At 41.7% G+C, this 27973-nt stretch overlaps 1 protein-coding gene across 1 annotated transcript in view; it reads right to left on the bottom strand.

Moving 5' to 3' along the window:
- ADAM12 (ADAM metallopeptidase domain 12) overlaps positions 1–27973 on the bottom strand; it is a 359777-nt gene that overhangs the window by 294177 nt on the left and 37627 nt on the right. Inside the window, exon 2 of the mRNA XM_084841456.1 lies at positions 22962–23095. Coding sequence (XP_084697582.1) covers positions 22962–23095 — 134 coding nt within the window. The remainder of the gene's footprint in view (positions 1–22961; positions 23096–27973) is intronic.

Raw genomic sequence — 27973 nt, 5'->3', positions numbered from 1 at the left:
AGCAGTCTGGAGTGAAGCAGGCTGCTCATGAAGCTTTAGACCTGCTTCAGAGATTCAGCAGGACACAGACACTCAGAGAATGGTCTGTGACAAATCGATACATCTCCCCAAGTGGTATAATAAAAGGAAAACACCAGGCAGGGGGAGGAAGAGAAAGTGGATGCAATGTTGTGATTGACAGCTTCGTCTTCCAGCCAGGAAAAACTTTACCAGGGCTACCCAGTCACAGTGCTTTTGGGAGGGATGGTGAAGTTGTATATTAATGACACTCTTTCCTAAAATCCGTTTCAATCCAGGCCAATTCTTTCTTAAAATTGAATTGAGAGAGCCAGTGTAGTGTAGTGGCAAGAGTGTTGCACTAGGAGCTGGGAGATCCGGGTTCTAGTCCCCACTCGGCCATGGAAGCTCACTGGGTGACTTTGGGCCAGTCACAGACTCTCAGCCCAACCCACCTCACAGAGTTGTTGTTGTGAGGATAAAATGGAGAGGAGGAGGATAATGTAAGCCGCCTTGGGTTCCTTGCAAGAGGAAAAAAGGCGGGGTATAAATGCAATAAATAAATGAAATTAATAATAATAAAACCCTCTCCCCTAAAAACATCCAGTCCCTTGCATCAAATTTTTTACTGACACTTGCTGTTATTTGCCTGTCTTCTTGTTTAGCTAGTTATTAGTTAAGTCACTTCCCTAGTTCCCTTCAACCCTATCGCCACCACAATCGCAATTCTGGCCTCAGGGTAGTATCCAGTGTTAGTCCTATGTAGAGTACACCCATTGAAATAAATGGGATTTAAATTAGCCATGAGTAACTTAAGTCTCATTCATTTCAATGGGTCTACTTTACATAAGGCTATAATTGGATACTACGCAGAGTTGCATAGATTTGATTTCAGTGTTCTTTGTAGTTTTGTGTATGTGTGGGTTGAGTAATACTGTAGTATTTCTGGATCTGTCTGACTCTGCCTGGGCTTGCATGACACGACAACCCATCATGGGCGACAAGCCATGGTGGGTTGTCATGTCGTGGGAACCCAAACCAGTTCCCTCGGGATGGATTGTGCATGGGTAACAAGCTACCCTAACAACACATGGCTTATCCAAACCAGCACTCCCAACCCATCCTGGTTGAGGGCATTGGCAAGCAAGCCACTCTTGCTGAGTGATCTCGCCTGTGCCATAGTGACAGCCCCTCCACTGGTGTCCAACCAGCACTTTGGAGGAGCTGTCACCCATTTGGCAACCTGCCAAAAAATTGCACCCTGACATTTGCACAAAAGGGGGCCAAAAATTAATTTTTAAAAAATTGGCCTTGGGAATGTGCACAGATGATTTTGTAATGTGTTTTGTTTTTGTGCTGGTGCTGTTCCTGCAAATTAACACATCCTTCTGCTTCTTTCTGCAGTGAGGAGGCTGTGTTTGATTTTAGTGGGGGGAGAACTGATCTGGCTAGGGCCAGCATGTCTGCTGCTGCCGCCCACTCTACTCTGTCAGAAACTGTCTTGGGGGCATCATGAGGTTTGCCATCATCTTGTTTCACCCTGCATGTGGTTGATGACACTTTATTTACATGAAAAACATGCAAATGTACTGGTTGTGTGCACTATAATGGTCAGTCATACAGAAGACAGACACAGAGGAAGAGTTCATAAGACACAACAACCCAGCCTGATAAATAGCTATGCAGTGTGGGTTGTCACCAGAACAAACCCACGGTGAGCCTGACAGCTTACTGAAAATGGGAGCTCCAAAAAAGGACTGGACCCTAGATCACCTTTAAAACTACTTGGGGATGTCTTGGGGGGGTGGAATGGAAGGGGAGGACCCCCAAAGGAAAACCCCACACTTTAAAACTTAAGCATAACTTTTCTAAAGGGCTGATCTGGTCCCCTGTGCCCCCACTATGACCTGTCCACTGTCAAAGGCTGTCAAACTAGTATACAGTCAGGGCTAGAAATATCGAAACAAGGATAACTGTCTTGGCAGTTGGCCTCTGTACACCACCACAGTGAAGTTGAAAGGAAACACACCCAGATGGGAGTGAAGTCAGGACTTCCGGCTGTAATTCAAGGGGTTTGACAAAAGTGGGGAACTAACTATTCAGGAAGGATAGCCAGTGGCATACAGCCCCCCACCAATCGTTGGTGGCTCATAAGTAATGGAACAAACCAACATCATTTCAAACTTAAGGATCGCCTTTAATACCTGGATGAAAATCCTTTGCAGTCAATGACTGCCTGAAGTCTGGAACCCATGGACATGACCCAGTGCTGAGTTTCCTCCCTCAAGATGCTTTGCCAGGCCTTAACTGCAGCTGCCTTCAGCTGCTGCTTGTTTGTGGGTCTTTCTGCCTTCAGTCTGGTCTTCAGTAAGTGAAAAGCATGCTCTATTGGGTTGAGATCAGGTGACTGACTTGGTCATTGAAGAACATCCCACTTCTTTGCCTTCAGAAACTCTTGGGTAGCTTTTGCTGTATGTTTTGGGTCATTATCCATCTGCAATATGAAGTGGCGTCCTATCAGTTTGGCAGCATTCAGCTGAATCTGAGCAGAAAGTATAGCCCTATACACTTCAGAATTCATCCTGCTGCTTTTATCAGCAGTCAGGTCATCAATAAACACCAGTGACACGGTTTCACTGGCAGCCATACATGCCCATGCCATAACACTGCCTCCACCATGTTTGACAGATGATGTGGCATGCTTTGGATCATGAGCTGTTCCTTTCCTTCTCCATACTTTTCTCTTCCCATCATTCTGGTACAAGTTAATCTTGGTTTAATCAGTTCAAAGAATCTTATTCCAGAACTGGGTAGGCTTTTTTAGGTGTTTGCTGGGAAAGGCCTAATCTGGCCTTTCGGTTCTTGAGCGTTACCAGTGGTCTGTACCTTGTTGTGAGGCCTCTGTATTTACATTCATAAAGCCGTCTCTTGACTGTAGATGTTGACAATGACATGCTTACCTCCTCAAGAGCGTTCTTGACCTAGCTAGATGTTGTTAAAGGGTTCCTCTTCACTATGAGCAGAATTCTGTGGTCCGCTTTAGTTCTCTTCCATGGTCTTCCAGGCTTTTTGCTGTTGCTGAGCTTGCCAGTTAATTCCTTCTTTTTCAGGATGTTCCAAACTGTTGTATTGGCCACTCCCACTGTTTTTGCTATCTCTCTGATGGGTTTATTTTGTTTCCTCAGCCTAATGATGGCCTTCTTCACTCGCTTGGACATGTCTTTGGGCCTCATATTGGGAGTTCTAGTGAACAGCTACCAAATGCAAATGTAACACTCAGAACCACCTCCAGGCCTTTTATCTGCTTGATTGGTCATGGGGTACCCAGGAAACAGACCACACCTGGCCATGCAGCTGCTTGTCAGCCATTCGTTCCATTACTTACGAGCCACCAATGATGGGTGTGTGTGTATGCCACTGGCTGTACTTCCTGAATGGTTAGTGCCCCACTTTTGTCAAACCCCTTGAATTACAGATGAAAGTCCTGACTTTGCTCCCATCTGGGTGTGTTTCAACTTCAATGTGGTCACCCATTTGGCAACCTGCCAAGAAATTGCACCCTGACAGTTGCACAAAATGGGGCCAAAAATTAATTTTTAAAAAATTGGCCTTGGGAATGTGCACGGATGTCTTTGTAATGTGTTTTGTTTTTGGTTTTTTTAGTCAGTTTTTCGCAATTGTGGAGGTGCACAATCGCAGCTGTCAAACTATATATAGTCTTACCTTGTCTATTGCCTTGTATGCTTCAGCGGTGAAAGAGAACAAAGTTTAGTTTACTAGGAAACACACAAGGTAATTTACAAGACAAGGGTGCATATACAGTCAGGGCCAGAAATATTGGAACAAGGATAACTGTTTCGGCAGTTGGCCTCTGAAAGACTGCGGAGAAGTAAGGACACCCACCAGTGCCAAGGAATACCTGCTTGGTTGCTGCCTTTACTCCTGTGGTGGCCACCCAGACTGCAATGTAAGAGTCTGGGCCACCAGAATGTGGAAAAGTACAGTCTAGGCTCATTTTGAGGTGGCAGTTGATCCCAGCTGCAGTACCTGCTAGACTGCAGCAAGGCACTTTGGTAGGCCCTGACACTGGGCCTGGTGCTGCCTGCAGAGGAAGTGAGGGAGCCTAAGTAAAGCTCTGTTCCTCTGTGGAAAGCAAACTTCAGCAAGACAATAGAGATAGGAGGCAGCTGAATGAGTTCAATGGGTGGCGCTGGGAAAGCATTTCATTTTATTTGGTTTTGGGGTTGGACTGGGAGGTGGGGGGAAGGGTCAGGGGGACAAAGAGTGCTCCGCCTCTTGCCTTTGATTTTAAATGCATTTAAAGGCTGATTCCCCCACTGAACCTTCCTTCAAAAAGTCTTGTGTTAAATGCAAATTAGATACTTTATCTATTGTCTATCCCTCTCTGTTTCTTCCAGAATTTCAGAGGAAAACTACACATTATGCTAATCTTGTAGCGTGTCGCTGAGGCTGGTATTACATTTTACTGTCATGCAAGCATGCACAGCCCCAATTCAGCCCCAGTTCAGATCAGGTCTATGGCACTCCAAGAGGGGTGGGTTACCTCCCCCCCACACCCATTTTTTTCCTGAAATTTGCCTCTGCCCTCACAGTGTGTGTGTGTGTGTGGGGGGATGTTAATAAAGAAAAGGCTCCATTGACTTCAATAGAAACTTTTTTCCTTTTTTAACCCCCCTCCATGGGCGGGGTGGAATTTCAGGGAAAAGTGGGTGTGGAGAAGGTTTAATCCTCCCCTCCCAGAGCACCATGGTCCTGATCCGAATCAGGGCCACATGCACTTACATGCCATTCAAATGCCATCTGCCTGTAGTGAGGCACTGCAGAATTGGCTGATCGAGTGACATGGAGGACAGATACATACTTCAGTGCCAGCAGCTTTCCTGCTCCAAGTGCGAAGAGGGGAGAAGCTGAGCCTGGTTAGTCATGTCAGGAGGGGAAAGGCCATCCCTTCATAAACTCTCTATTCCTCAGGTAATATGGTGATTTTCTCCCCAAAAAAGAAATAAGCTGGTGAAGTAAAACCCAAACAGTGTCACAACTACAGATGAGGGAGAAATTTGTTCAGTTCACATTTTAATGCAAATATACCCAATTTTACACTTGTGAACCACTATGCAAACCAAAACTCAGCCTCCAAAATTCACACTTTCCCAAATTTTGAAACTGAGTTCTCTAGTCAAAAATGTGCACAAAAAATGTGTATATTAGAAGAAAAAATTTCAAATATGCATTGTATCAGGAAAAGTGGTTGAAAAAAATGTGAACACCTGGCAAAATGTGTACAAAAATTCATGTATTTGGAGGAACGTCCACAAAAATGCTTATGAATTTCCATGCAGACTTTAATATGTGTGTGTGTGTGTATTCACAAAGTTCAGAACAAACTAAACATCAGAGTGGAGAAGTTCTCAAAGTTTGAGATGAACCAAACTTAAGACTGGGAAAATGAGACACGGAAATTGACAGATCTCTCCATCCCTATTGCAACAGCTTGGACACAAGCGATGCCAGAACACTTCTGCTGTTGGCAGAACAGCGAGAACCAGACAAGGGCTGAGCTGTGTGGAATCCTAGCTGAAGGAGCATGCTTTACCCTGGATAAATCACACTGGACGCTCTGGGTCAAAGGAATAAGAAAGCTTGCATTTCTTGTAGGAAATACATGATATATATGTGGGGGGGGGGCAACTCAAGATGGAGGGAAACCCAAAGAGATGTCTCCTCTCTGAGAGGCAAGAGCATGAAGAAGGAGGAAGTGAGGTTACCAACCCTAAGAATATCAGTCTAGCCTTAGAAGGAAGGTCAGCACAGATCAGAGGACAGTCTAGGAAGCTTGGAGGTCCTCTATCGATTGTCTTTCCACGCAGACACATCAGTCCTTTTCCTTTCTTTTTGAAGCTAGCTGAGTTGTACGCACACTTCCAACAACTACTTGCTAACTAGGAAGGACTGGCCTGGGAGCTGAAGATAAGCCTGTCAACCAAAAGGTTGTTCTTGCCAGAAGTAAAGGCTGTCCATCCCGGAGTCACTGGAGAACTACCTTTTCCTGTGTGTTTAGCTATATATGTGTGAGTGGATGGCTAGCAGAGGGTATGTATTCAAATGAGTTGGAAGAGTGTGAATTATTTGCCTACTAGGACAGCACTGTGTCTGAGACACAAAATTAATAGGGTTATAGAACCCAAGGCATAATAATATAAGAAAACGTTAAATAAAGTTATCTTTCTTGGGCAAGTGTACTATCTCTGTTGCAGTTCAAACAAACATCTAATTCCCTGTTGCTATTCTCAAAGATAAAATGAAGGGAAGGGAAGGGAAGGGATGCATATCAAGATGGTCGAGAAGTCCTTACATCTAGAAACCTAATTGGATAGTTAGGTTTGTTTATGATGGCCTCCATCTGCGTTGCAACTGTTCCTCAGCAGGAAAGTTTTATAAATGGAATGCCCAAGTATTGATTCTAGATGGCTCTACTATATTAAATTGCAGCAGACATTATTAGACATTATTTGTTAGCACATCATCCAAAGAACATGTAAGCATAAACTGTATATAAATTGAGGGAAATTTCTATCCTGTGGAAACATCAGCAATGCAAGCATCTTGTTTCTCATTAGAAAGATGAGCATCTGTGAATGTTACTTCTCAATGAGTAGTTGATTGGCTCCAATGTCACAGTGGACCAGTATAACTAACAACCTCTGTGTAATTAATCACAGCCTCTGTGGCTGCCATTTGCTGAGCGGCTCTGATGTCATAGAGTGTCTGTGCAGCTTTGGGCCAGACAGCTGAGGGCTAACAGGGATGGGATTCAGAGTAACTCTCATCAGTACAAGCTCTGAAAATAGTGCATAGACACCAAGAATTTTCAAATACCTTGTGCTCCATATTTGTTAAGCAATTTTGTTGCCTTTTAGGGAAACTGAAAGAGAAGTGGCACAATGGAATAGGCAATGAAAAATGAACGACTGAATGAACATCTTCGAAGCAGATTTCTAAAACTTGGTTAATAGGGCTGATTGCCCATCACTTCAAGGCCATGCAAAGCTTGCTGTCTGTCATAGCCCCACCAAAACTGAGATGAAGATAACACATGCCGCAGAATTCCCAACAAACGAGCTCAGGGACAGAGTACCTCTCCGTGTGAGCATTTCAAATTAAACCCAAATAAGAAGCCCTCCACGTCTCGGCTCACTGCTAATTGAAAATAAAACAGTTAAGCAACATAGCCTGTGTGATCTACCAGAAGAATTTTATAGGCCAGATGTCCCAAAATGTGTTTTGAATTACCTCTTGCTCATTGTAAACAGTTAAGTTGTCATTGTAGAATGTTGTATATTTATGAGGCAGCATATTAAAACTCTTTTTACCTCCTGTAGAGCATGTGGAGCTTGGATATGTTTTGCTATCAAGCAGGTATGTGTATGTTTTATTGTTACATGCAAATGATTTTTGTCTAGCAGTTCTACACATAAGGCAAGATGCAACTGCAAAGCAGATTTCAAACACATTGCCATGGTTTAATTTGAATAATATAAGTGGTTCAGCCTAAAGAAGTACCAGGGAAAGAAAGGCTATGCTGGACTGCCCTGTGTGGATGGAGGACTATTTTTTCCATAGCTTAAAAGATTTTAGATCCTGTTTCCATACGTTTAAATTGTAATCCTATATATGTTTAGACAGAAGAAGTCCTATAACTCCCAGCATTTCCTAGCCAGCCATGCTTGGAGTTGTAGGGGAATGGTGGGAGTTGTAGGACTTTTTTCTGTCTAAACATACATAGAGATATAAACGTTTGCAACACTGATGCCTTTTTAAAACTCATACACACACTAGTTCTAGATCTTCTTGTCTTGCCCATACTTCAGTCCTCTGATTCACACTACCATGTTTTTCATATGATGATTGCAACTATTTACATGATGGCCTGGTTTGTTAAATTCTCCATTGCACAGGAGGCACTTTGTTGAACAGAAAGTGCCTGCAGCAGGATCATGGAATTTATATAAGATCAGAGAAAGGCAGTGATCAACCACAGTGGAGCAAACAGAGGGCATTTCTAGATGTATTTTGATACATGTTTACAGCCTCAGGACATTTAGGAAGTGTGAAAGCTGGTGGATATCTAAATACTAATCCACACATTATCCCAGGAGGTACAGATCGGGTCAGTTTGTACTGGAATTTACAAAGATTGAATGTTTCAAGCATCCCTACCTAAAGTAGTTTGAATATCCCCTCTTCAATTACCAGAGCCCTTGACCAACACCTCTATCTTTTTCTGGTGAATAAATTTTGGAAGAGCTTGTTGGTTAACATAGAAGTTTAGAATTTTAAAACATATTGATACTTTATTAAAGACTGACATACCACTAACCCTAGCTCCAATATTACCCCTAACTTGTGCAGAGGAACAAGTTTGGGAAGGGCGGAGTAGGGACACTTCTATGCTCTGTTGTGTTCCCAGTGACATAATCTGAAATGCAATGGGGCCTACAGGCTTTAACAAATCAGAGCGTGTCCCATTAAAAATTAGATTAATTGGATTCATTCCAAATTAGACAAGTTAGTCCACCCCACTAGCCACATTGTTGTAGCAGCACTGCTGTATAGGACAGGACTTTCAGAAATAAATATTCCTATACAATAGATATTTTTCCAATAAGAAGGATATTGAAGCTTTGTCTCTGGGTTACTGTAAATCTTATTCAGCCAATCATGAAGGATTTTACCAGGCATTGTCCTTGATCTCCACAGGCAAATTCTGGAAACTTGAAATTCTGAGGAAATTGAATTGTACCATATTCTGTGTTGTTGTTTTTCTGTGCTTACACAGAATCATGGAGGACACAAAGTCACTTTTAAGTCTGGGGACTGGGGAGATGTTAGTGTTAGGATTTTCCTAGGAAATAAATGTGTTGCTTTCCAGGCCATTTCTTCAACAACAACAAAAGGTTTACTCAGCTTCTGTATATTTATTTTACACAGGGAAGAAACCTCTCTAACGTATCTCCAACTGCCAACTTTCCTAGCCAAGTCTTCCTACAAACATCCAGAAATGCCAAAAGTCCACTGTTTTAAACAATGCTTCTGCCGGTGGTAACTAATAAAAAATTACTTAAGAATCCCAGTCTTTTCTTCAAAATGATAATGTCATAAGGACTGCATCTAAATGTCTCCATTGTACATAGAGTTTGGGAGAGGATAGAACAGAAGCAAATTGTTCTAAGAGTCATTACTGGCTTTTCTAGGATAGATTCATTCCCAGAAATTATTTTCCATTTTTGAAAAGGGAGAATTCAGTATTAGCCAATGAAAGTCAGCCCTCTTAGAGGGAAGACTTAGCTAAGGATATTTGGCTACGTGAATCAAAAGAACCTTTGTTTCATTTACCAGATTCCTTCATACTTCCCTTTGCTGGTACTAGCAAGCAGCATTTTCAAATGGTAGTGTGTAAAATTAGCTAGCTTATTTCAGTCATGTAGGTTTCTTATAACAGGATGTTCCAGGTCTTAAAGATTATGAATTTAAGAGTGAAATGGTGTTTAACAAATAAAGGAGAAAACTCTTAAACTCTTACATTCATAATCTCAAAGACCCCGAACATCCTGTTTTGTTTTGTTTTTTTAACTTTATGTTTTAAAGAAATCAAGAGAGCTCTTTGGGTGAGGGGCCTTGGCTATATCCTCTGTGGAAGCAAGACTCAAATTTCTATGTTGAATACATTTGCTGGGCAGGGACCCTCCCTCTGTTTCTTGTCACTAGAGCATTAGGGAGCACACATGGCACTCAGACAATAACCAGACAAAAATATGTTAAGCCTCAGAACTGCAGAGATGCAAAATTGACTAGTCATTAAATGCCCCAGTTGAAATATTTACCTGAGGCCTATTAAACCTGAGGTAAACATTGATACATACCCTCATTTTATGGACGGTACCTCTGGCCTTCCCAGCAGGTTTTCACAGGCTGCTTTACCTTACAAAGGAACAGCAGAGAAACTAAAGCCAAATCACTTGCTTTGAAATAGCAATGGCTCCATTGTCTCAATCCTAGCTAAAGGCAACATGGGTGTGGGATCTGGCTCATTAAGACTGCAATTCTATACTCATGTGTCTGGGAGTAGGCCTGTTGACCTCAGTGGGACCTATTTCCAAGTAGAAATGTATAGGATTGCACTATAGGTCATTTAGGGTGCAATCCTATGGCTGCTAGACAGTGGCTAGATGGCCACAGGATTGGTCGGTTCCTGGAAAACCACCTTTCCACTTCTCACCCGCTGCCTCGTAGGCAATGCGGATCATCCCCACGCTCCACACTCGGAAGAGCAGCGCGGGGGGGGGGCATTACTGGAGGCGGGGTGGGGAGTTTGTAAGTGCTGGTATAATGTGTCATCCGGCCTCCCCACCCCGCACTCCGATGTCCCTCAGCTAGACAGCTGAAATCTGTCTTTTCAGAGCCACGAATGCAGGGCGGATGGAATGCAGAGGATACGATCCCTGTGTGATTCTCCCACTGTGCATTGGATAGGCAGTCACCTTCAAGTTTGGAGGCAACCACCTCTCCACATAGGATTGCTCCCTCCAGCACTTCCATAGAGGTAGCAGCCATGTTAGTCTTTAAAATGCCATAAGACTCTTTTTGTTGAATCAGGCAGCTTAATTATGGCATAATTTTTCTTGGACTAGAGTCTACTTCCTCAGATGTATGAAATGCTATCCTTGATTGGCAGGAACACACACAGGGAAAAATGGTAAATGATAGGGCCAAAAGGCCTTGATATACAAAAAGCAGTGTCTGACACTTCTGTGTAAAGCTTAAACATATAGAAGATAAATACAGTCACCATTCACAACAACAGTAACTGATGACAGCACAATAAACCCAGCTTAACTATGTTATCCCCTGCAGTGTGGTTCATACCATTCTCACAATTAAAGCCTAAACAAACAGAGTCAAATTTCTTGATTAATTCTAATTTAGCAATTCCACTCTGGAGTCTCCCTCTGAAATTCCATTTTTGGAGAATGACAATTTTCAGGTCAGCAGCAGAGTGTCCTGGGAGACTGAAATGCTCTCACACTAGTTTCTAAATGTTCCCATTTCTGATGTCAGATTTGTATCTGTTTATTCTTTTGCATAGAGACTGACCTGACCTGTTTGTCCTATGTAGAAAGCAGGAGAGCATTGCTGAAGGCTGATAGCATATATCAACTTGGAAGATGAACAGGTGAATGAGCTCCTGAAACTGCAGCTAAGGTTATTAGGTCCTGCAATATTTGTCTGGAGTATTTATATTCTGAGATCCAGGGGTTTTGAGAACCTAAGAAGCAGCCCTTAATGGCAGTATCAGTTTCTCATGTTCAAAATGAAACAATAGTAAGCTCTGTCAGAGTTGTTAAGGCACACGCAATAATGACTGTAAAACACTTTGGCTTACTGGAAGTACTATAAAAATGACAAAGAGGAAGAGGAAGAGGAGGAGCAACTTTTGTTATTGCCTTCTGTGCTGAACGGTTAGCACTTTTTGTATACATAGTTGTCCAATGTTAGCCTTATAAATTGGGGTACATCTCAGTTTATGTAACTCTGATGTCAGTGGGGCAGTGAATTTGCTCTGGGTTTCAGTCAGAAGTCTAAAGGAGCTATCCAAGGTGCAAAGGACCTTGGATAGCTCCTTGAGAGTTCTGACTGGTTCTGACTGAAACCTAGAGCAGATTCACTGCCCCACCGACATCAGAGCCACCAGCCTCCATGGCACCTCACAGTAGTCAGGGTGTCCACAGCAAAGTTTCAGTGTCACAGTAACAATCTAAAATACACCCATATTAGCAGTATAACACTTTAGAAGGTATATGTGGTAGATCAAATGAATTTATTATACAAGCATTTCTACAGTTTGTGGGGACAGAGAGAGATGAACAAGACTGGAGTTGGGTAATAAAGCACAGTTGACAAATTCCTTTGCTTGTAGTAAAAGTCAATGTTCCTTCATTTGTGAAGGCTATTTAAGTGAGCAACCTTCAACTGAATAAGTGACATTCTTGGCCAGATTCAAGCTTGTAGGGTCATTGATTTCAAACGGGGTGGACATATGCCATATACTTAGAATAAGTAGCAGAAATGTTGAAAGTATTTTTTTATTATTAATTTAAGTGATTTCATTAACCTCTTCTGTCTTCTCTAAAATGTATAGCTCCATATAGTCTACTGTACCTTGGTTGGCATAGTTTTTGACAGATTATGATTACGATTTTAAAAGTTTAATCTAGTAATGTATCCACAGAATTGGGGGAAAAATAGAATCTGTTTGATGTAGGAAAAAAAAATACAGGGCCGATCTACATCGCACCCACCATCACAATGAATTCGGTGTCCTGTTGGGTTAAACGCTCTCGCATTAAAACGTGATTATTCACACTCACCCAGTTTCCCCATTGCAGTGCTTCATCGAATGAGCGAGCTCGGTTCACACTCGAGCACTGTGCTGTTTTCTTGCTGTTTTCCTGTGTGCGCTTGTCTGATCTCGGATGCTAAGTGGAGTCGGCCCCGGTCAGTAGTTGGATGGGCGACTGCCTGGGAATCAGGCTTCCTGCACTGAGCAGGGGGTTGTTCTATCCCTTCAAATGAGACTAAGTTTTACCCCCCATCCCCCATTCCGGATTTTTTTTTAAAAAAATAAGGCATTATCCACGCAGAATCGGGGCTTTTCCACAATTCCCCCCCCCCTAATTCAGGCATGATCTTTGAAGATTCAAAGTTGTGAAGCTACCCACCTCAAACTGGAACCAGAATGTCCCACTTCCATGTTCCGCTTTCAATACCCTAATATCCCGGTATTTCCCCTTAATGTGCTCTGATTTTCTGCCTTCACTGCCGTATCCGGTCATAGTCCCCTCCCCTGCCTGTCCATATACAGCCGGGCGTCCCCTACACCATTTGAGTCCGCAGCAGCCCGGCAGCAGGTGGAAGCCCCACTGCGGATCGGCCCGGCCGGCGGCTCTGCGGACTGGCCATGGAGCAGAGCCGGCCGGGCAGGATTCCGGGGGGGAGGGAGGAATGGATCACCTCCCCCCTGTCGAGGATTCCGGGAGGAGGAATGGATCACCTCCCCACACCTGCAGACCCCAGCAGAGCCAGGTAAGTAGGGTTTTGTACACCTGTAGTGAGCAGGGGCAGTGGCTCATCGAGCTCCCCCATGCCCTGGATGGAGGTGAGTCCATCCATCCCTAATATTTACACAATTGGTGATGTGGCAGAGAGGCTCCAAAATTTTGATACTTGGAGACTAGAATTCTGGAATACACATACACACAGACCACAATTTTGGCTGTTCTGAAACTGATCTGTTTTGCCCTACCCTACAAACATATATTGCAAGCAATCCCTGCCATCACTCTTTCCCAAACATGATAAGGTCAAAGGATGCTGAGATGGGGGCTACATCAACCATAAGCCCTCAGTTTCAGACACAAGATGCTGCCTCAGTATACATACCCATATCCTATTTCAAGAAGAATGGGCAATGTAATTCCCAATGCAATTCACATACTTAAACACTACCACAAACATGCACACCACTGTACAGATATTCCAGGAACTACTGTTGCTGGTGTCTCTGAACAGAAGATAAAAGCTTTCTTTTTGCTGTGAGCCCCCACCTGGGGAGGCCTCAATGTTCTGTTGTGCTCCCAGTGACATAATCTGACAATGTGATGGGGCCTAGAGGCTTTACCAAGTACAAGTGTGTCCCATTTAAAATTAGATTAATTGGATTCATTCCAAATCAGATGGAGTTGGTTCACCCACTAGCCACATTGTTATGGCAAAACTGCTGTATTGGATAGGAGTTTCAGAAATAAATACTCCTGTTCAACAGACATGTTTTCCACTAAGTAGCACAAAATCTTCCAGAGAATTTCACTAAAACTAACTCACCGCAATCAGGCTCAGACGTTTGCAGATTTTTTTTTTACTATCATGCTCATTTGATGTACACCTGGAGCATAACTACAAAAGGAAACAAGGAATGGATCCATCAAGCACAGCCTACTCTTGCTGTGACATTTACATTTATATCCTGCTCTGTCTAAGAAGTTCAGGGGTAGTATACATTGTTGTTAGAAGCCAGTCCCTCAAATTCTTCAGAAAGCTCCAGCTTATCAAATTTGAGGGGTAAGTTTCTGTGAAAGCTCTGAGGGAATTTGGTTCAGAAATAATGTAGAAGGGAGTTCTGCAATCTTTAATCCTAGCTAAATAGAGAAATGCAGGGGGGGGGGATCTCCCTGATCCCACCCAAAAGGGGCAGAACTCCAACTGAACAAGAGCTCAAACAGTGTCTCTTTATATAGTCACATGGCCTCAGCCCAAATGACTGTCCATGGTCCCCATCAGACTCACATCGGCTGACAGATATGTATAGCATACACAGTGGACACAAAGGGAGTCAGTCTAGATCTACACTAGTGTTCTTTATCGGTACTGAAGTGCTTCACCATGATGGGATCATCTTGATATGACATGAGGTGTAGATCTGGCCAAAGTCTTAGCCCAGGTAGATTGGGGAGCTTTTCCAAAACATGCCTTTGGGGCTTCCTTAGGGAAAGCATTCTTCCCTTTTCCCCATGGAAGGACTGCACAAATTTGGTCCCTGGGAAACTCAAATTTGGTCCCTGGTCCCATCCTTCAGTTTTGACAGAATCTGAGTACTCTGATTGGATCCAACCTATTAGAAACTCAAATTCTGAAGAGCCATCCACTTCATGAAAAGTTCAATTACATTCTACTCTAGACAAACAGATGTAAAAGGCCCATCACACATTCATACAAAAAAACCACACACACATACAACAAGGCTCAACGAACCACACACCTTTCAGTTTCCATCACACTAATTGACAGAAGTTATCTACCTAAAGCCCGTAACATTATAAAAATAAAGCCACAGTCTTAAGGTAGCCAAGAAAAGAATGATTAACCAGCAGGAAACATCTGACTACACTGCTTTTTATTAATTTGATTTGGTCTGATAAATGTAAAAGTCATCCTTCAGTAAATATTAGCAGGGTGGTTCACAAAACTAATTAAAAACATCAATAAAAACAGCAGAATAAAGTAGAAGCATGCAAACGACACTGAAACCACATCATTTGTTAAAAGCCTAGGAAAATAAATATAAACTTTTGAAATAAAATAAATAGGACTTTGGTGTTGAAAAGATATTATCATAGGTGCCAGATTAGCATCAAGGCACCAAGGGAGGGACTCTAGAGATGATTCCAGTAACAGGCAAGTTCATATAGGAGCAAATGATCTTTTAGCTACCCAGGTCCAAATACATGTCACGCTTTAAAGATAAGCTCTAGTGCTTTGTATCCTGCTCAGAAATGTGCGGGGAGTCAGTTTTTCACCTGACAATAGGAATACTAGGGAACATGGAGTTTGAGGACTTGTTAGGGATGGACAAATTTGTCAGTTTCGCTTTCGCATTTGAAATGTTTAAAAGTGAAGTTCTTTCTGTCCCATTTATGGAGAAATGTGTGAATTTTGGTAAATTCTTATCAAAAAATGAACCAAACCAAATTCTTACCCATCCCCCTAGTTGTAATGTGTGTCACATTCTGATATCAATGAAGACTGGAATGAATGAATGAATGAATGAATGAAAACAGGATGCAGAGGGAGTTATTAAAATGGTGTCATTTTAAACTGTGAATTTGGCTGGAAAATTGGAGATTAGGAGGAGTGAGGCAGTTGACTGGTGGATCAGAAGCCAAACAAAGACAACAGCAGCTCTTGCCATCTTGTCTTCTAATTGCTGTGTGCTGGGGAGGGAGAAAGGAGGCAGACCTAGCAATGTATGTAGTGCTCCTGGGGAAGAAATGAGTGAGAATGCTCTTAGAGGTCACTTGATGGACTAGCGTTTCCATCCTGACTATAACCCAGTTAGAAATCTCATTTATTGGCTAGAAATTAGGGTAAAACTAGATTACATGAGAAATCATTACTGTGTTGTACATACCTGGTTTTTTTTAATGTAATTAAAGCAGAGAGGGCCCAATCAGATTGGGACTGTGGTATGTGGGGAACAGGGTTTAAACTCTTTTCCCTGATTAAAGTCTCTCCCTGCCCAATCTGTTATGTGTCCTGCCCTTACTTTTCATTTGGCCCTTACTTAGGATCATAGGGCAAAATCCAGTGGGGCACTTCCATCAATTCTCCTGAGCCCTGCCAATTCCAGTCTGCAAGCAGTGCCCACCACTTACAGAATGAAGAGTTAGCACTTCTGGGGCAACTGGAAATAAGCGAGAACACTCATTTCTGAAAGGGCCCACGTCATCGGAGCTCACAAAAGGGAGAGTTTCCACTCATTTCAGGGCTTCCTCTGGGAAGTGCTATATTTCTGTCCACAAGTGGTGGGTCCCGCTTGCACAACAGAATCTGCTGGGTGCAAGAGAATCAGCAGGGCATAAGTGCCCTGTTGGATTCCACCCAGAGTCTAAGTACACATCTTCATATGTGAAATCACAGATCCCTTTTATACACATGTAATACATAAAATCATGCTGTAGATCAGTGGCTTTCACTCAAAAACTTATTGCAGATTCATCAATGAGAAGCTTGCTAAGAGTGAGCTAGCTTCCCAAAAAGGCAGCTTGCCCATCACTACCAGTCTCCTCCTGCAATGGGCAGGCGCATAGCAGTACTGGGTGTGGGCTAGGCCATGTTCTCTGATCACATGGATCCACAGCAAGGCTGGTGCCTCACATGAACTGAGTACATGGCTTTAAAGTATGCCCAGGTGTTCAAAGGGAGACATGTGAGACTTCCTCAGAAAACAAGTCCATGTGAAAAGAGGATCCTGAAAATAGAAAGTTGGAAAACCAGCACTGTAGGAGAACCACTTAAAATCCTAAGGTATACTAGATCTCACTGAGTACCAGCACTGATGGCATAGCACCTGAAGAGACTTCTAGTTTGAGGTCATTACTGCAGTCTCTTGCCCCAGACCTTATACAGGACTCCAAATGGATTTCTCCAAACAGTATAATAATGTTACTATGGCAGGTGTGGTACTGGTAGGTATCTGTTTTCATCTGTATAGGAACAATCACATGAGGCTTTATTTCCTGAGCAGCAAAATATATGGGACATGGTCTGTGGCAAGACATGCAGAATAGTCAAGAAAGAATTAAATGAATTCCGCATGAAAATAGCACAGTACTCTACAGAGCTCTACAGAGCATAATATGCCATAACTGTATCAAATTAGTTGTAGCTTTTAAACTGTTGTTAATGCCATGCTGCGTTCCAGGCATTCACTGTATTTCTAAGTAAGATCAAAACTTATTTTATGATGGAAAGTCTTAATGTTTGCATTAAAAGAACATCACATTATATTACGGAATACTATAGAGGAACTGTCAGGAGCACCCTAGTGGCCTCTTTCAGTACACTCCAATAGACAACTCAAGACACAGATGAAAGGATTCTTTTTAAGGCTTTAATCCTTTTACAACTTAATGACTCTTTCAGATGCTATCACCAGCGACTAAGCAATGAACAGCAGAGTAGCCTATGCTCCAGGTAGGCAGTTGGTCCCCGTTTGAAGGAGAATCACTTGAAGACCCTGAACCTATGGGCTAGGGAGAGATCCTCCCTCTCTCCCTTGGGTCCACGGGATACGGCCGTTGCTTGCATGCCAAACAGGCGCTACGCCTCCTTTCCACGCCCTCCATCACTCCCTGCGTCTGCGTCGAGCGTCTAGCAAGCTCCCCTCCCGCACTCTCTCACTGCCCGGGTCACTATCTATCTCAGGAATGCTGGCAGGAGGAATCTCTGCCAGCTGCTGTGCCTGTGAGGGATGAGCTGGCTCCTCTTCCACAGATTGCTGATCCTCCTCAGAATCAGAACTGCTCTGGGATTCTATTGGCTCAGTTTCTACCCTGACAGGAACATATGAATTGGCTAGGATTCTGAGGCCCATGTCTGAGATACTACCTCATAGCTGGTAGATCAAGAGAACAAGTGCGTTATTAAGGCGCTCTAAGTAGCAGTTTAATATGTAACAGTTTGGCATTCTCAGCTGGGGTAGTAAGATCAGTGGTGACTGGTGAGATTAATTTAGCTAAAACCATTATGAGACAAGACCAACATCCTTCATTAGCCAAGTAAGACAAGCTTTCAGCCAAATCTCTCAGTGTGTCATAGGAATAGCAGAAGAGACATTTAGTCAGCATGGCCACTTCAAAAATAACTGGATAAATGAGAGCCAGTCCACAAATTATTTTCCCACTCTCCCTGCCCACAACAGCAGATTAACATAGAAACTAGGAGTTAAAGTTTTCGGTTATTGGCTCATGCATGTCAGGGTGCTTCCAGACAAGCCTTTTATCATGCAATCACTCTGCTTCATTCATGGAATTTTACTGGGGTCCAGATGGTGTCATCTTCCACTTGTAACCCTCCTGGGTTCCCACAGCTTCTTCCATCTTTTTTTGTTCCACAAAAATAACAACCACAACCACAACCACCTGTTAAGGAGGAAAAGACAGAATAGCTGCATGTCTTTAGACTGGTATCACTAGGTGTGTTCCACTTACACAGAATACACACTGTAAAACTAATATTGACACCATTTTAAGAGAGAAAGGAAAAAAATCACACTCACAACCATTTAGTAATTATTTTGCAGACATGCTGCAAAGCAAAGCACTGGCCTCCACTCACCCATCATCTTCATTTCCTAAGAATATCTCTGGGCCCATGTGGGGTTCAGAGGCATTATGGGGAAATAAAGGTGGAAGGCAACTAGAGGCTGGCACTTTGCTTTGTAGCATAACTGGCTTTTTAAAATTTGTGTGTGTGTGTGTGTGTGTGAGCGTGTATATATATATATATATATATATATAGAGAGAGAGAGAGAGAGAGAGAGAGAGAGAGAGAGAGTAGAGGCAGGGGACCTTGAGGGCGTCAAGGGAGGTGTTCATGGGAAGGCAGCAGTAGACTGTTTTTGGCTGTTGTATGAGAGATTTTATTTGTACTTATTTATTTAAATTATTTTATTTATTTATTTATTTATTTTATTACATTTATATCCCACCTTTTTTCCTCCAAGGAACTCAAGGTGGTGTACATAATCCTCCTCCTCCCTTTTATCCTCACAACAACAACCCTGTGAGGTGGGTTGGGCTGAGAATCTGTGACTGGCCCAAAGTCACCCAGTGAGCTTCCATGGCTGAGTGGGGACTAGAACCTGGATCTCCCAACTCCCAGTCCAGCACTCTAGCCACTACACCACACTGGTTCTGAGGCCCATGTCTGAGATACTACCTCATAGCTGATATGATACCTCATACCTCATTTACCTTATCTTTCAACTTCAGTCCTTAAAGGTGGCTTTCAAACGGGAAAAGACAAACCTTAAGTAATTCCCCTAGATTACAGTACAAAATGATTGAATTAAGAGATATGGCATTTTGACCATATTCAACCCCTTTGCATTCTACATACATTACTTATCTCCCTTTCTTGCACTGTAGCCCTGGTTCACAATGTAACCCACATGCCAGTCTGTGCTGTGCTGTTAAACGGTAGAAATCATAGATGCACTCACTTTATAGCCTTTGAATTAAGGGTTGCTAGCATTCTTCTCCCAGCTCTTACCAGCTTTGAGGATTTACAAGCTCCACTTGTTTCAGCAATACAATTAGTAAGGTTCTTGATCTGGTGCTTTTACCAAAAAATCCCTGTGGCTTGGTAACTCTTTTCCCAGGTGGAATTACAGTCTTTGTTTGCAGCTAGTGTGTTTTCACAGGGCAATCATACCTAGATTTTTAGCTCCTTATGACAGAGAAGTATAGCCTACAAAACAGCATTTTCACTTGGACAAGCCCTAGGCTGCAGGTAAATTGGAATGCTCTCATAATATTTTGAAGCAATTATCTTAGAAAAATCCTTATGCCCATGTTAAAATTACTGACATGTCTCCCAACAAAATTGGTTTAATATTTCATCTTCAAGTCAAGTTTTAAGGCAAAACGTAATCTTAGGGAAAGCTTGTTTTCAGGCTTCCATAGTGTGTGTTGTAATAAAATAATGTTTGGGTAAGACCAAGCACAGAATATTTCCTTTCACATGTTTTCTTTTTTCTTTTTAAATTCAAAAGTGAAGTTAGAATAGATATTGGTGCAAGAGCTATTCTCCCCCCCCCCCACCCTTCCCATGGACTGAATAGCAACTTCAGCAGGTATTTACATCAGGGAAAGGTTTAAAACCTTCTCTTAAAGCTCCACTTCCCCATCTTCAAAGTAACGACAAAGTATTTTAATTTGTAAATAACAACAACAAAAAAAGGGATATTCCTGATTAGGATCCCCCACATCACTTATAGTTTGGCCTTACTTTTCCTCATCACCAGTCAACATAGGAACATAGGAAGCTGCTTTATACTGAGTCAGCCCATTGGTCCATTTAGCCCAGTATTGTTGACACTGAGGGCTTCTCCACATGGGGCTTATATCATGCAATCAAGATTGGTTACTCACGGCAGTTTTCATGTCCTTTACATATATTGTCAACGTCCAGGGCCCCTCCTACAATTTATGACCTTTACCCCACCTTTGTAAAGTGCGGGGAAAGTCCGATTTTTCTCTAGGAAGTGCTATGAAGTGCTTTACTTGCTAGGTGTCCTTCTGTAATGGTGCTATAACAGCAGTGCCATCTAGTAGATGTAAAATGAAGCATATAGAACTTGCCAAGAAATAAAAACAGCACATGTCAGCCTGTGTAAAGGAGCCGATCTTAATCTCGCAAAGAATCTGGAAGCAGAACCACAGTAATGATGCAGGATTTTAGCATCATGTGATAAAGCTCTGACTGGCAGCAGCTCTCCAAGGTTTCACACAGGAATTTTTCCAGCCCTACCTGGAGATGCTGGGGATCAAACCTGGAAGTTCCTGCATGCAAAGCATGTACTCTACCTGTGAGCCACAAGCTGATAAGCTACTACGAACAGAACGATATGGTCTATGAGAGATGTCATATCAATGATGTAATTAAGTACAAAATATGAAAAGCAATACAACTTCATATCAGTGTGATATATAGAGCAGTACATGGAAGTGAAAAATATTTTTCTTGGTGAGATCCTTGGAGGATCTAGAGTCTCACCTAATGCTGAAGACTTACAGAAACCTAAACATCCCTATGACTAACTCCTTGCTTTTGATCAGTAATGTGACATGCTCATTATACATTTCTATTCTCTTTGCCTCTTCAACATTGTTGAGTTTCCCATAGCTTGAATGTAATCATTTTTATATTAAAGTTTCCTGCAATTTCCATGGAAGGGAAGCCCCAATACTCCGCATGGATCTCTGTAGCAAACCACAAATCTTTTTAAATATTCACCTTGAATTTCAAGCTGGGAAACACATCAGTGATATAAATTCCTTTATCATTGCTTTCAGAAAGGTCCTGTGCTGTAACCCTTTCAACCAACTACACTCACCAAATCTAAAAAACTCTAAAGTAATGTAAAAGAAGACCATCTGTTTCTAATTAAATGACCTAAAAATAGAATCGGGTAGATATCTAACACATAAGACATTTGTGTTCGCTTGCTTAAGATCTGTGAACATGTCCCTTAGGTGAATGCTGGGATTAAAAAAAAGATGGCAACTATTCCTTTTATTCCCTAGTTAGGAAAAAAAATATTAATGAAGGCAAAACTGAATGTACTTTGGAATTTGTTTTCAAAAACAAAAATCACTATATACACTCAGACTTCTCTTCTAAAGGCAAAACACTATAAGAACTAATTGCTCTATTAAGGTTGCAGTCTTATGGACACTTACCTGAGAGTAAGTCCTACTGAACACACTGGGGATTGCATCTCAGCAAACATACAAAGGATTGTGCTGTAAGGAGTCCTAACTGTACAATATAAGGGTACTATTGACTAAAAATGTCTTTTGCAACTGGTGGTATCAGTAGGAACAGATGCTGCTGATTTTCTAGTCTACGTAACTTATTTTAAGTGGGCTTCTGTTTTATTCTAATAATTCATTGTTGATCACTACCTTTTGGATAGCATTAAACAAATAACAAAACAATCCAGTTGAAATTGGCATTTTCCACCCCAGATATTCATACAGATGACAAAGATGAAAAAATAACCAAGAAGTCTCAATATAGAAACCCTATAGCTGGGCAAAGACAAACAACTAGGGATGTTGGAGAAATTTGTGATGGAAACAAATGAGTTCAGAGTTTGATGAATGCAGCCAACAGATTCTACAGCGGTCCAGTTCTCTGCCTGTTGGGTGGATTCTGCCAGCTTGCAGACAGGTTTTTTTAACTTTCCCAATTTTGCGCAAATTTTGCATAGAAAAATATTCATTAAAAAAAACAGCCAAAAATGCTCATTTCCCCATAGGCTACAGCATGAAAATGCACATTTGGGGGGAGTTGTGCATTGAGCGGAGCTGTGCATTTTCGCATGTGTGAATTTGTGCAAATGCACATTTGCGCAAATTTGTGAACTAAAAAAAATCCAATTCCATTGATGGGTGGACTGTGGAATGAAAGGTGCCTGGCAATCCATGAAACACAGACAGAATGGATTTTACACAATCCAAACATCCCTACATATAACCCAGAATTTCTAATGCCCCAATAAAGATGAACCAGCTTGATGAGAGAAAATCTAAATTATGAGTTAAATCACCCACCCACCCACCCTGGATAGTTTTCTAAAGAAAAAAAATGTTATGTGATATTCCTCTTTAATCAATGTACAAGTCTAATTCCATATAATAATATGGCTAACATGTGTGCATAGACACATATAGTAAGAAGCCAATGCCAATGGCTTCAATATTGCACGTGCTGGACTATATTTGTGAAGCTATGTTATCATAAACAGCCAAATGAAGACGTACCTGTGAGTAAAAATTCTTTATTGGTTTCCACTGTTCACCATTCAGGAAATATGGGACTATTACTTCGTAGTGCTCTGGTTGGTTCTTTGGAATCCATTGCCTAGCAAATTCCAGTTTACTCTCTGCATCCTCTCCTACAATAAAATCAAAACAATGTTCCAATGTTAGCAAAAGGCAAGCATATACTGCACAGAAAGCGAGTAACTAAAATAAGTTGAAAATGTAACATACCAATGCCACGCTACTTCCCACTGCAGTAAAAGGGAAGTTATTAAAAGGCATGGTACCTATGTTCGCATTTATGTGGTCTATCATTCTTGTTCCACTTTAGAAGTGCAATTGACAAACAATTACAACATGTGGAAGAATGGAAAGAGACCGACTTGAGACAAAAAGAAAAGAATAAAATAATGGGAAGTGCTTCCTCTTGTTACTCTTCTAACCCAATTGCTTTGTAAACTGTGATCCATGGTAAAGTAGGGCACATATGGCTGTCCAGTCCAAGATGGACATAAAGACAAAGGATGACAAGAAAGGAGAGCAGGGGCCCTGAAGTTGTCCATCAACAGTTAGCACCTGGACAGCAGATTGAGCAGGCACACAGATCACGTGGTTACTGTCTTTCTTTCTAGGGGAATTATGTTGAAGTACAAAAATTACCCCTCTGGGCAACCTCCTCCAAATGGCACATGTGCGTGGTTAACCAAGCCACAGCCACTCAGCCAAAGCCTCCACAACTGGGCATGTCTGGCAGGCTAAAGACACATGGGGCATCTGAAGCCATGGGGATTGTTGAGTACAGGAGCCCTTTCCCAAAACAACACACTTTCCACTCTCCTCCTACCAGGAGACAAAGAGGGCTGCCAGCAGCAGGAAGACCTGTCTTCTGGAACACTCGAGCAACTTATCCAAGCTAATGGTGAAATGTATTTATTAACTGTATTTGTGAGTTGCAATTTCTGCTAGAAAGCAATGCACATCCATTAAAAAGGCCCTGAAAAGTCCCAAATAAAATAGTAAAGTTAAAAATCCTAAAAATGCAAAATAACCATAAAACCAGAAAGTAAATAAGCAGAGACAAAACCAGAATGCCTCCCAGGACGAGAGCATATAAACACCAGCAGCATCAATGACCTTCAAAAAGCTTGATGAAAGCTTTCTTTAAAAAAGGGGTTTAAGGTAAGCCAGTCCTCCGCGGGCAGGGTGTTCCAGGGAGAGGGCAAGAGGATGTGGTTACCAAGAATGTATCGAAGACATACCCCCAAAATGGCTGATCTACGTTCATGGTTTTGCACATACCACTCTGCTCAATATGAGAATTCTCCTCCACAATTGCAACTGACAAAAAAAAGAGAGACTATACAGCAGACCATTTACCTGCATTTACTTCCACCCACATAATGCAATGCAAAATTCCACTTCGTGTTATTCAGCAAACAGACAGACAGACAGACAGACTTGAGCCTGGATGATCACTATTCAGCTATAAAAGGGTTGTTAGAAATGTGGGGCAGAACAGTTATGAGTCTCACATCTGCGTCGCTGTAAGCACTCTTCCTTCTTGACAATGTGTGTCTGTTTCTTACTTAAATCTGTGATAAACCTGTGTCTGGGGTGCACCATTTCAGATTGTAGATGGGGCTCTGGAGCTCACGTGATTTGAATGTTCTTCTGGTTAAAACAAAAAGCACCTCCACCTAGAACTAGTTGTCAGGAAGAAGGATTCTTCATGACACTGTAATTTTCTGTATGAAGGGTATTGTTCCATATTGAGGACCATTCAATCAAGTGAGACCACAATCTTACAGTCTGAAGTGGTACAGCCCAGACACAGGTTTACTATGTCAGACATTCTCTTATGCCTAAACCTCTACATGACAGATGAATGTGGATTTACGTATTTATTAAGATATTTACAAACTACCCTTCATCAAAAGATATCAGGGTGATAGACAACAAATATAACCAAAAATAGTCAGGCAACCACAAAATGCAGTTAAAGCAAAATAAAAAAACACGATGTTCTTTCCACTCCTCTGGCTGAATGTCTTATTCTGCACATATGCAATAAAGTTAAAATCTGGGGATACAGGAACCTCCAGATTTATTTTTACAAACGGTTTAACCATTAACCATTTTAATCTCAGACTTTTTATTATGTCCCCTAAATATGTTTAAGATTTTTTTCTCCAAGTAGAAATCCACAGTTGTGCTCCATTTAACAAGCTAGCAGATTTTTTTTCAACAGCAGAATTAATTCTCAATTATCTCAGTGGTTTCAAAATCTTTTATCTAGAACATTCAAGTCGCAAAATATTTAAGATCCCTACGTGTCCAAGATGGACATTGGTAGAAGAATCATTTCAAAGAGAACAGATATAAGCCCAGACTGAGCTAATGCCATGTGCACTATAGATCCAGATCAGTTAGATTAATATTACTGTGTCAAAAAAGCAAGCTGTGTGCAACATTTTTAGCAACTGGTTTCTGAGCTTTATTCTCCACCTCCTTATCACACTAATGATATATCTTCAACAGGAAAAGCTCTAAAATGGACTATCAGGAAACAGAATATCTTTGAGTCTCAAGTTACTCACTATGGGCATGGTTCAGCCAACATTATGCACTTTTAGGTCAAACAGATTTTAACAGAAGTAAGCATGTGCTTAACTCTTTCCCACTGAGTGAGACTTAAAGGTATTTAACTCCGGCTGGACTGCAGCCAGATTTCAATTCTATATTTTGGAGAATTGTACATAAACATGAGACAATCCATTTATACATCATGCAAGTTCTTAAATGGCTACAACTCAATCCTAGGCATATTTACTCAGAAGTAAGTCCTACTGGATTTCAGTGGGTCTTACTTACTCCCAAGTGTGTATAGGATTGCAATTTCAATTCGATACAATATAATAAAGAGTCAGCCTTGGAACTTATAAAATATCATGCTTTCAGTCCCATTTTTCCTAAATTGAACCCAGTTGTTCAAAACATAAAACAATTGTTTTTAAGATCTCTCAAAACTTGATAAGTTTTAAAAGTATTCACAACATCCCAAGTTCTTTGTAAACACACTTCATTTCCCCCCAGGCATCTCCCAATCCCCTGGCAAAATCTAGCAATAATACTAAATCTAAAACATTTCCAGTGAACGACATCTAATATATGAATTGCACTTCAAGTAAGGCAACAGTAGTCATGTGGTTGGAGGAAGCAAGGGCCCTCCCTATTCACCAACTCCTCTATAGATCAGAGGAGGTGTATCAGTTATGGGGGTCAGGATAATGCCTGCACAGTTTGAGCCACAGTGGGGTATTTCCCACCCCAGGTTCTCTTCCACGCTGCTATATTACTCTTGCTGATGTTGCATAAGATCACAGTTCTTCCACTGAATAATCCCTGAACTTGAGTGAGATGCAAAGTTGTCCTCGAGTTCTCAAGTGTGAACAAAAAGAATAGGGTGGAGGTACTGTGACTAGGGGGTGAGGCTTCACTGAGTTGAGGACTTTATGTGGCAGTATTACTCCGCTATTCCATGCATATTCTCCAACAGTGCATATGTTTAAATATATATCTATAACATAGATTCAGATAGAAGTTCTCCATCGGATCAGCTCATCTCCATCAGATCTTTCCAAGCCACTGTGGGCGAATAATGGGAAAGCCATGGATTTCCAGAAAAAAAGGGATTTTATTCCTATCTTCACAAAACTGTCAATATGGATTGGAAGGAGCAGCTCGGCCATTTAGAAAAGAAACTGTTTTTCATACCACTATGGAACGAAAAGCCTTTCATACATCTTCAGCAACCACAGCATTATTTTTCTAAGTGTAACATGACAGGAAATCCATACAGCGCCATATCAGCCATGAGGAAGTGTTGCCTATTTTATATAGATGGATCCAGGGAAATGATCCTGCTCTTTTATTAAATTAATACTATACACATTTCATTGCAAATCCTTAAAGTTACCCTTGGATTTTTCCTGAAGGAAAGAACCATTGTCCAGATAACATCAAAAGTGAAACCTGATTAAAAATGTCCTGTGAAAGAAAGTGGAAGTGCTGATGAAAAATGAGAAATTTCGGGCTCTGCTGCAGATTTCTTTTCAGCTCACTAGAGCAGTTAGAGCCACTTGAAATGTAATGACTTCATGTTCACTCCAGCTCCTTTACAAAACTCCTAAATGCTAGCCTCCATGGAACACTTCATAAACTTTAATCTTAAAAAAGAAAAAAAAAGCATTCTTCTCACAAATGTTCTTGTGCTGTATTTATTAACATTCAACATGTATTAAGAGATCAGCTGTTTAAGAAGGGAGGGGGACAGAGATGGAAATCTTGGTGAATCTTGGTGATACTTTACCTTGCCTTTAGTATTTGCTAATTTACCAATGCCAGTGAAAATTAGAAGGAAGTGGTGTATTTAAAAAGAGCCCAACATATGTACATCAAGAACTAATCCTGCAAAGGGAATCGAACATCTTTGACAGATCAGAATTTTTGTAGCTGAACTACGAGTTTAGCTGGCAGTAAGGAGATGCGAACTCAGTTCCCGTTGATGGACGTGCAGCTTTGAACTTTACAGAAACTTTCAGCTGCTCCTCAGGTACCCATGTGATGGCTAAAAGCACAGCGCACACCAACAGAAGTTGGACCATTTGAGTTGTGTCTTCTTCTCTGACATCAGCATGGCATAACAGTCTCCAGTAGTTCTGGGCATATTCCATAGAGAGGCTCTGTGCATGGTACAAAAGGCCTAGTAACCAGCTAAGTGCCAAAGAACACTCAACAAAAGATGGGGTAGAGTAGACTTACACACCAGAGAGCGGGTATAAGGAATCAGGTTAGGGAAAAGTAGGCATGAACAAATAGCTATGCTTGCAGTAAAAACACTGACAAAAGCCATCTTGGGGTGCTGACTAATGACCAATCTACATGTTGCAGCCTCCACATGAAGACAGATACAAATACCATCCACATGGTGTGTATGCTATGCCATGGCCTTA

This window comes from Heloderma suspectum, chromosome 3 (assembly GCF_057233095.1).
Source record: "Heloderma suspectum isolate Gila_16-S chromosome 3, 16-S_ref, whole genome shotgun sequence".
Lineage (NCBI taxonomy): Eukaryota > Metazoa > Chordata > Lepidosauria > Squamata > Helodermatidae > Heloderma > Heloderma suspectum.
This window is presented reverse-complemented; position numbering and strand designations above follow the sequence as displayed.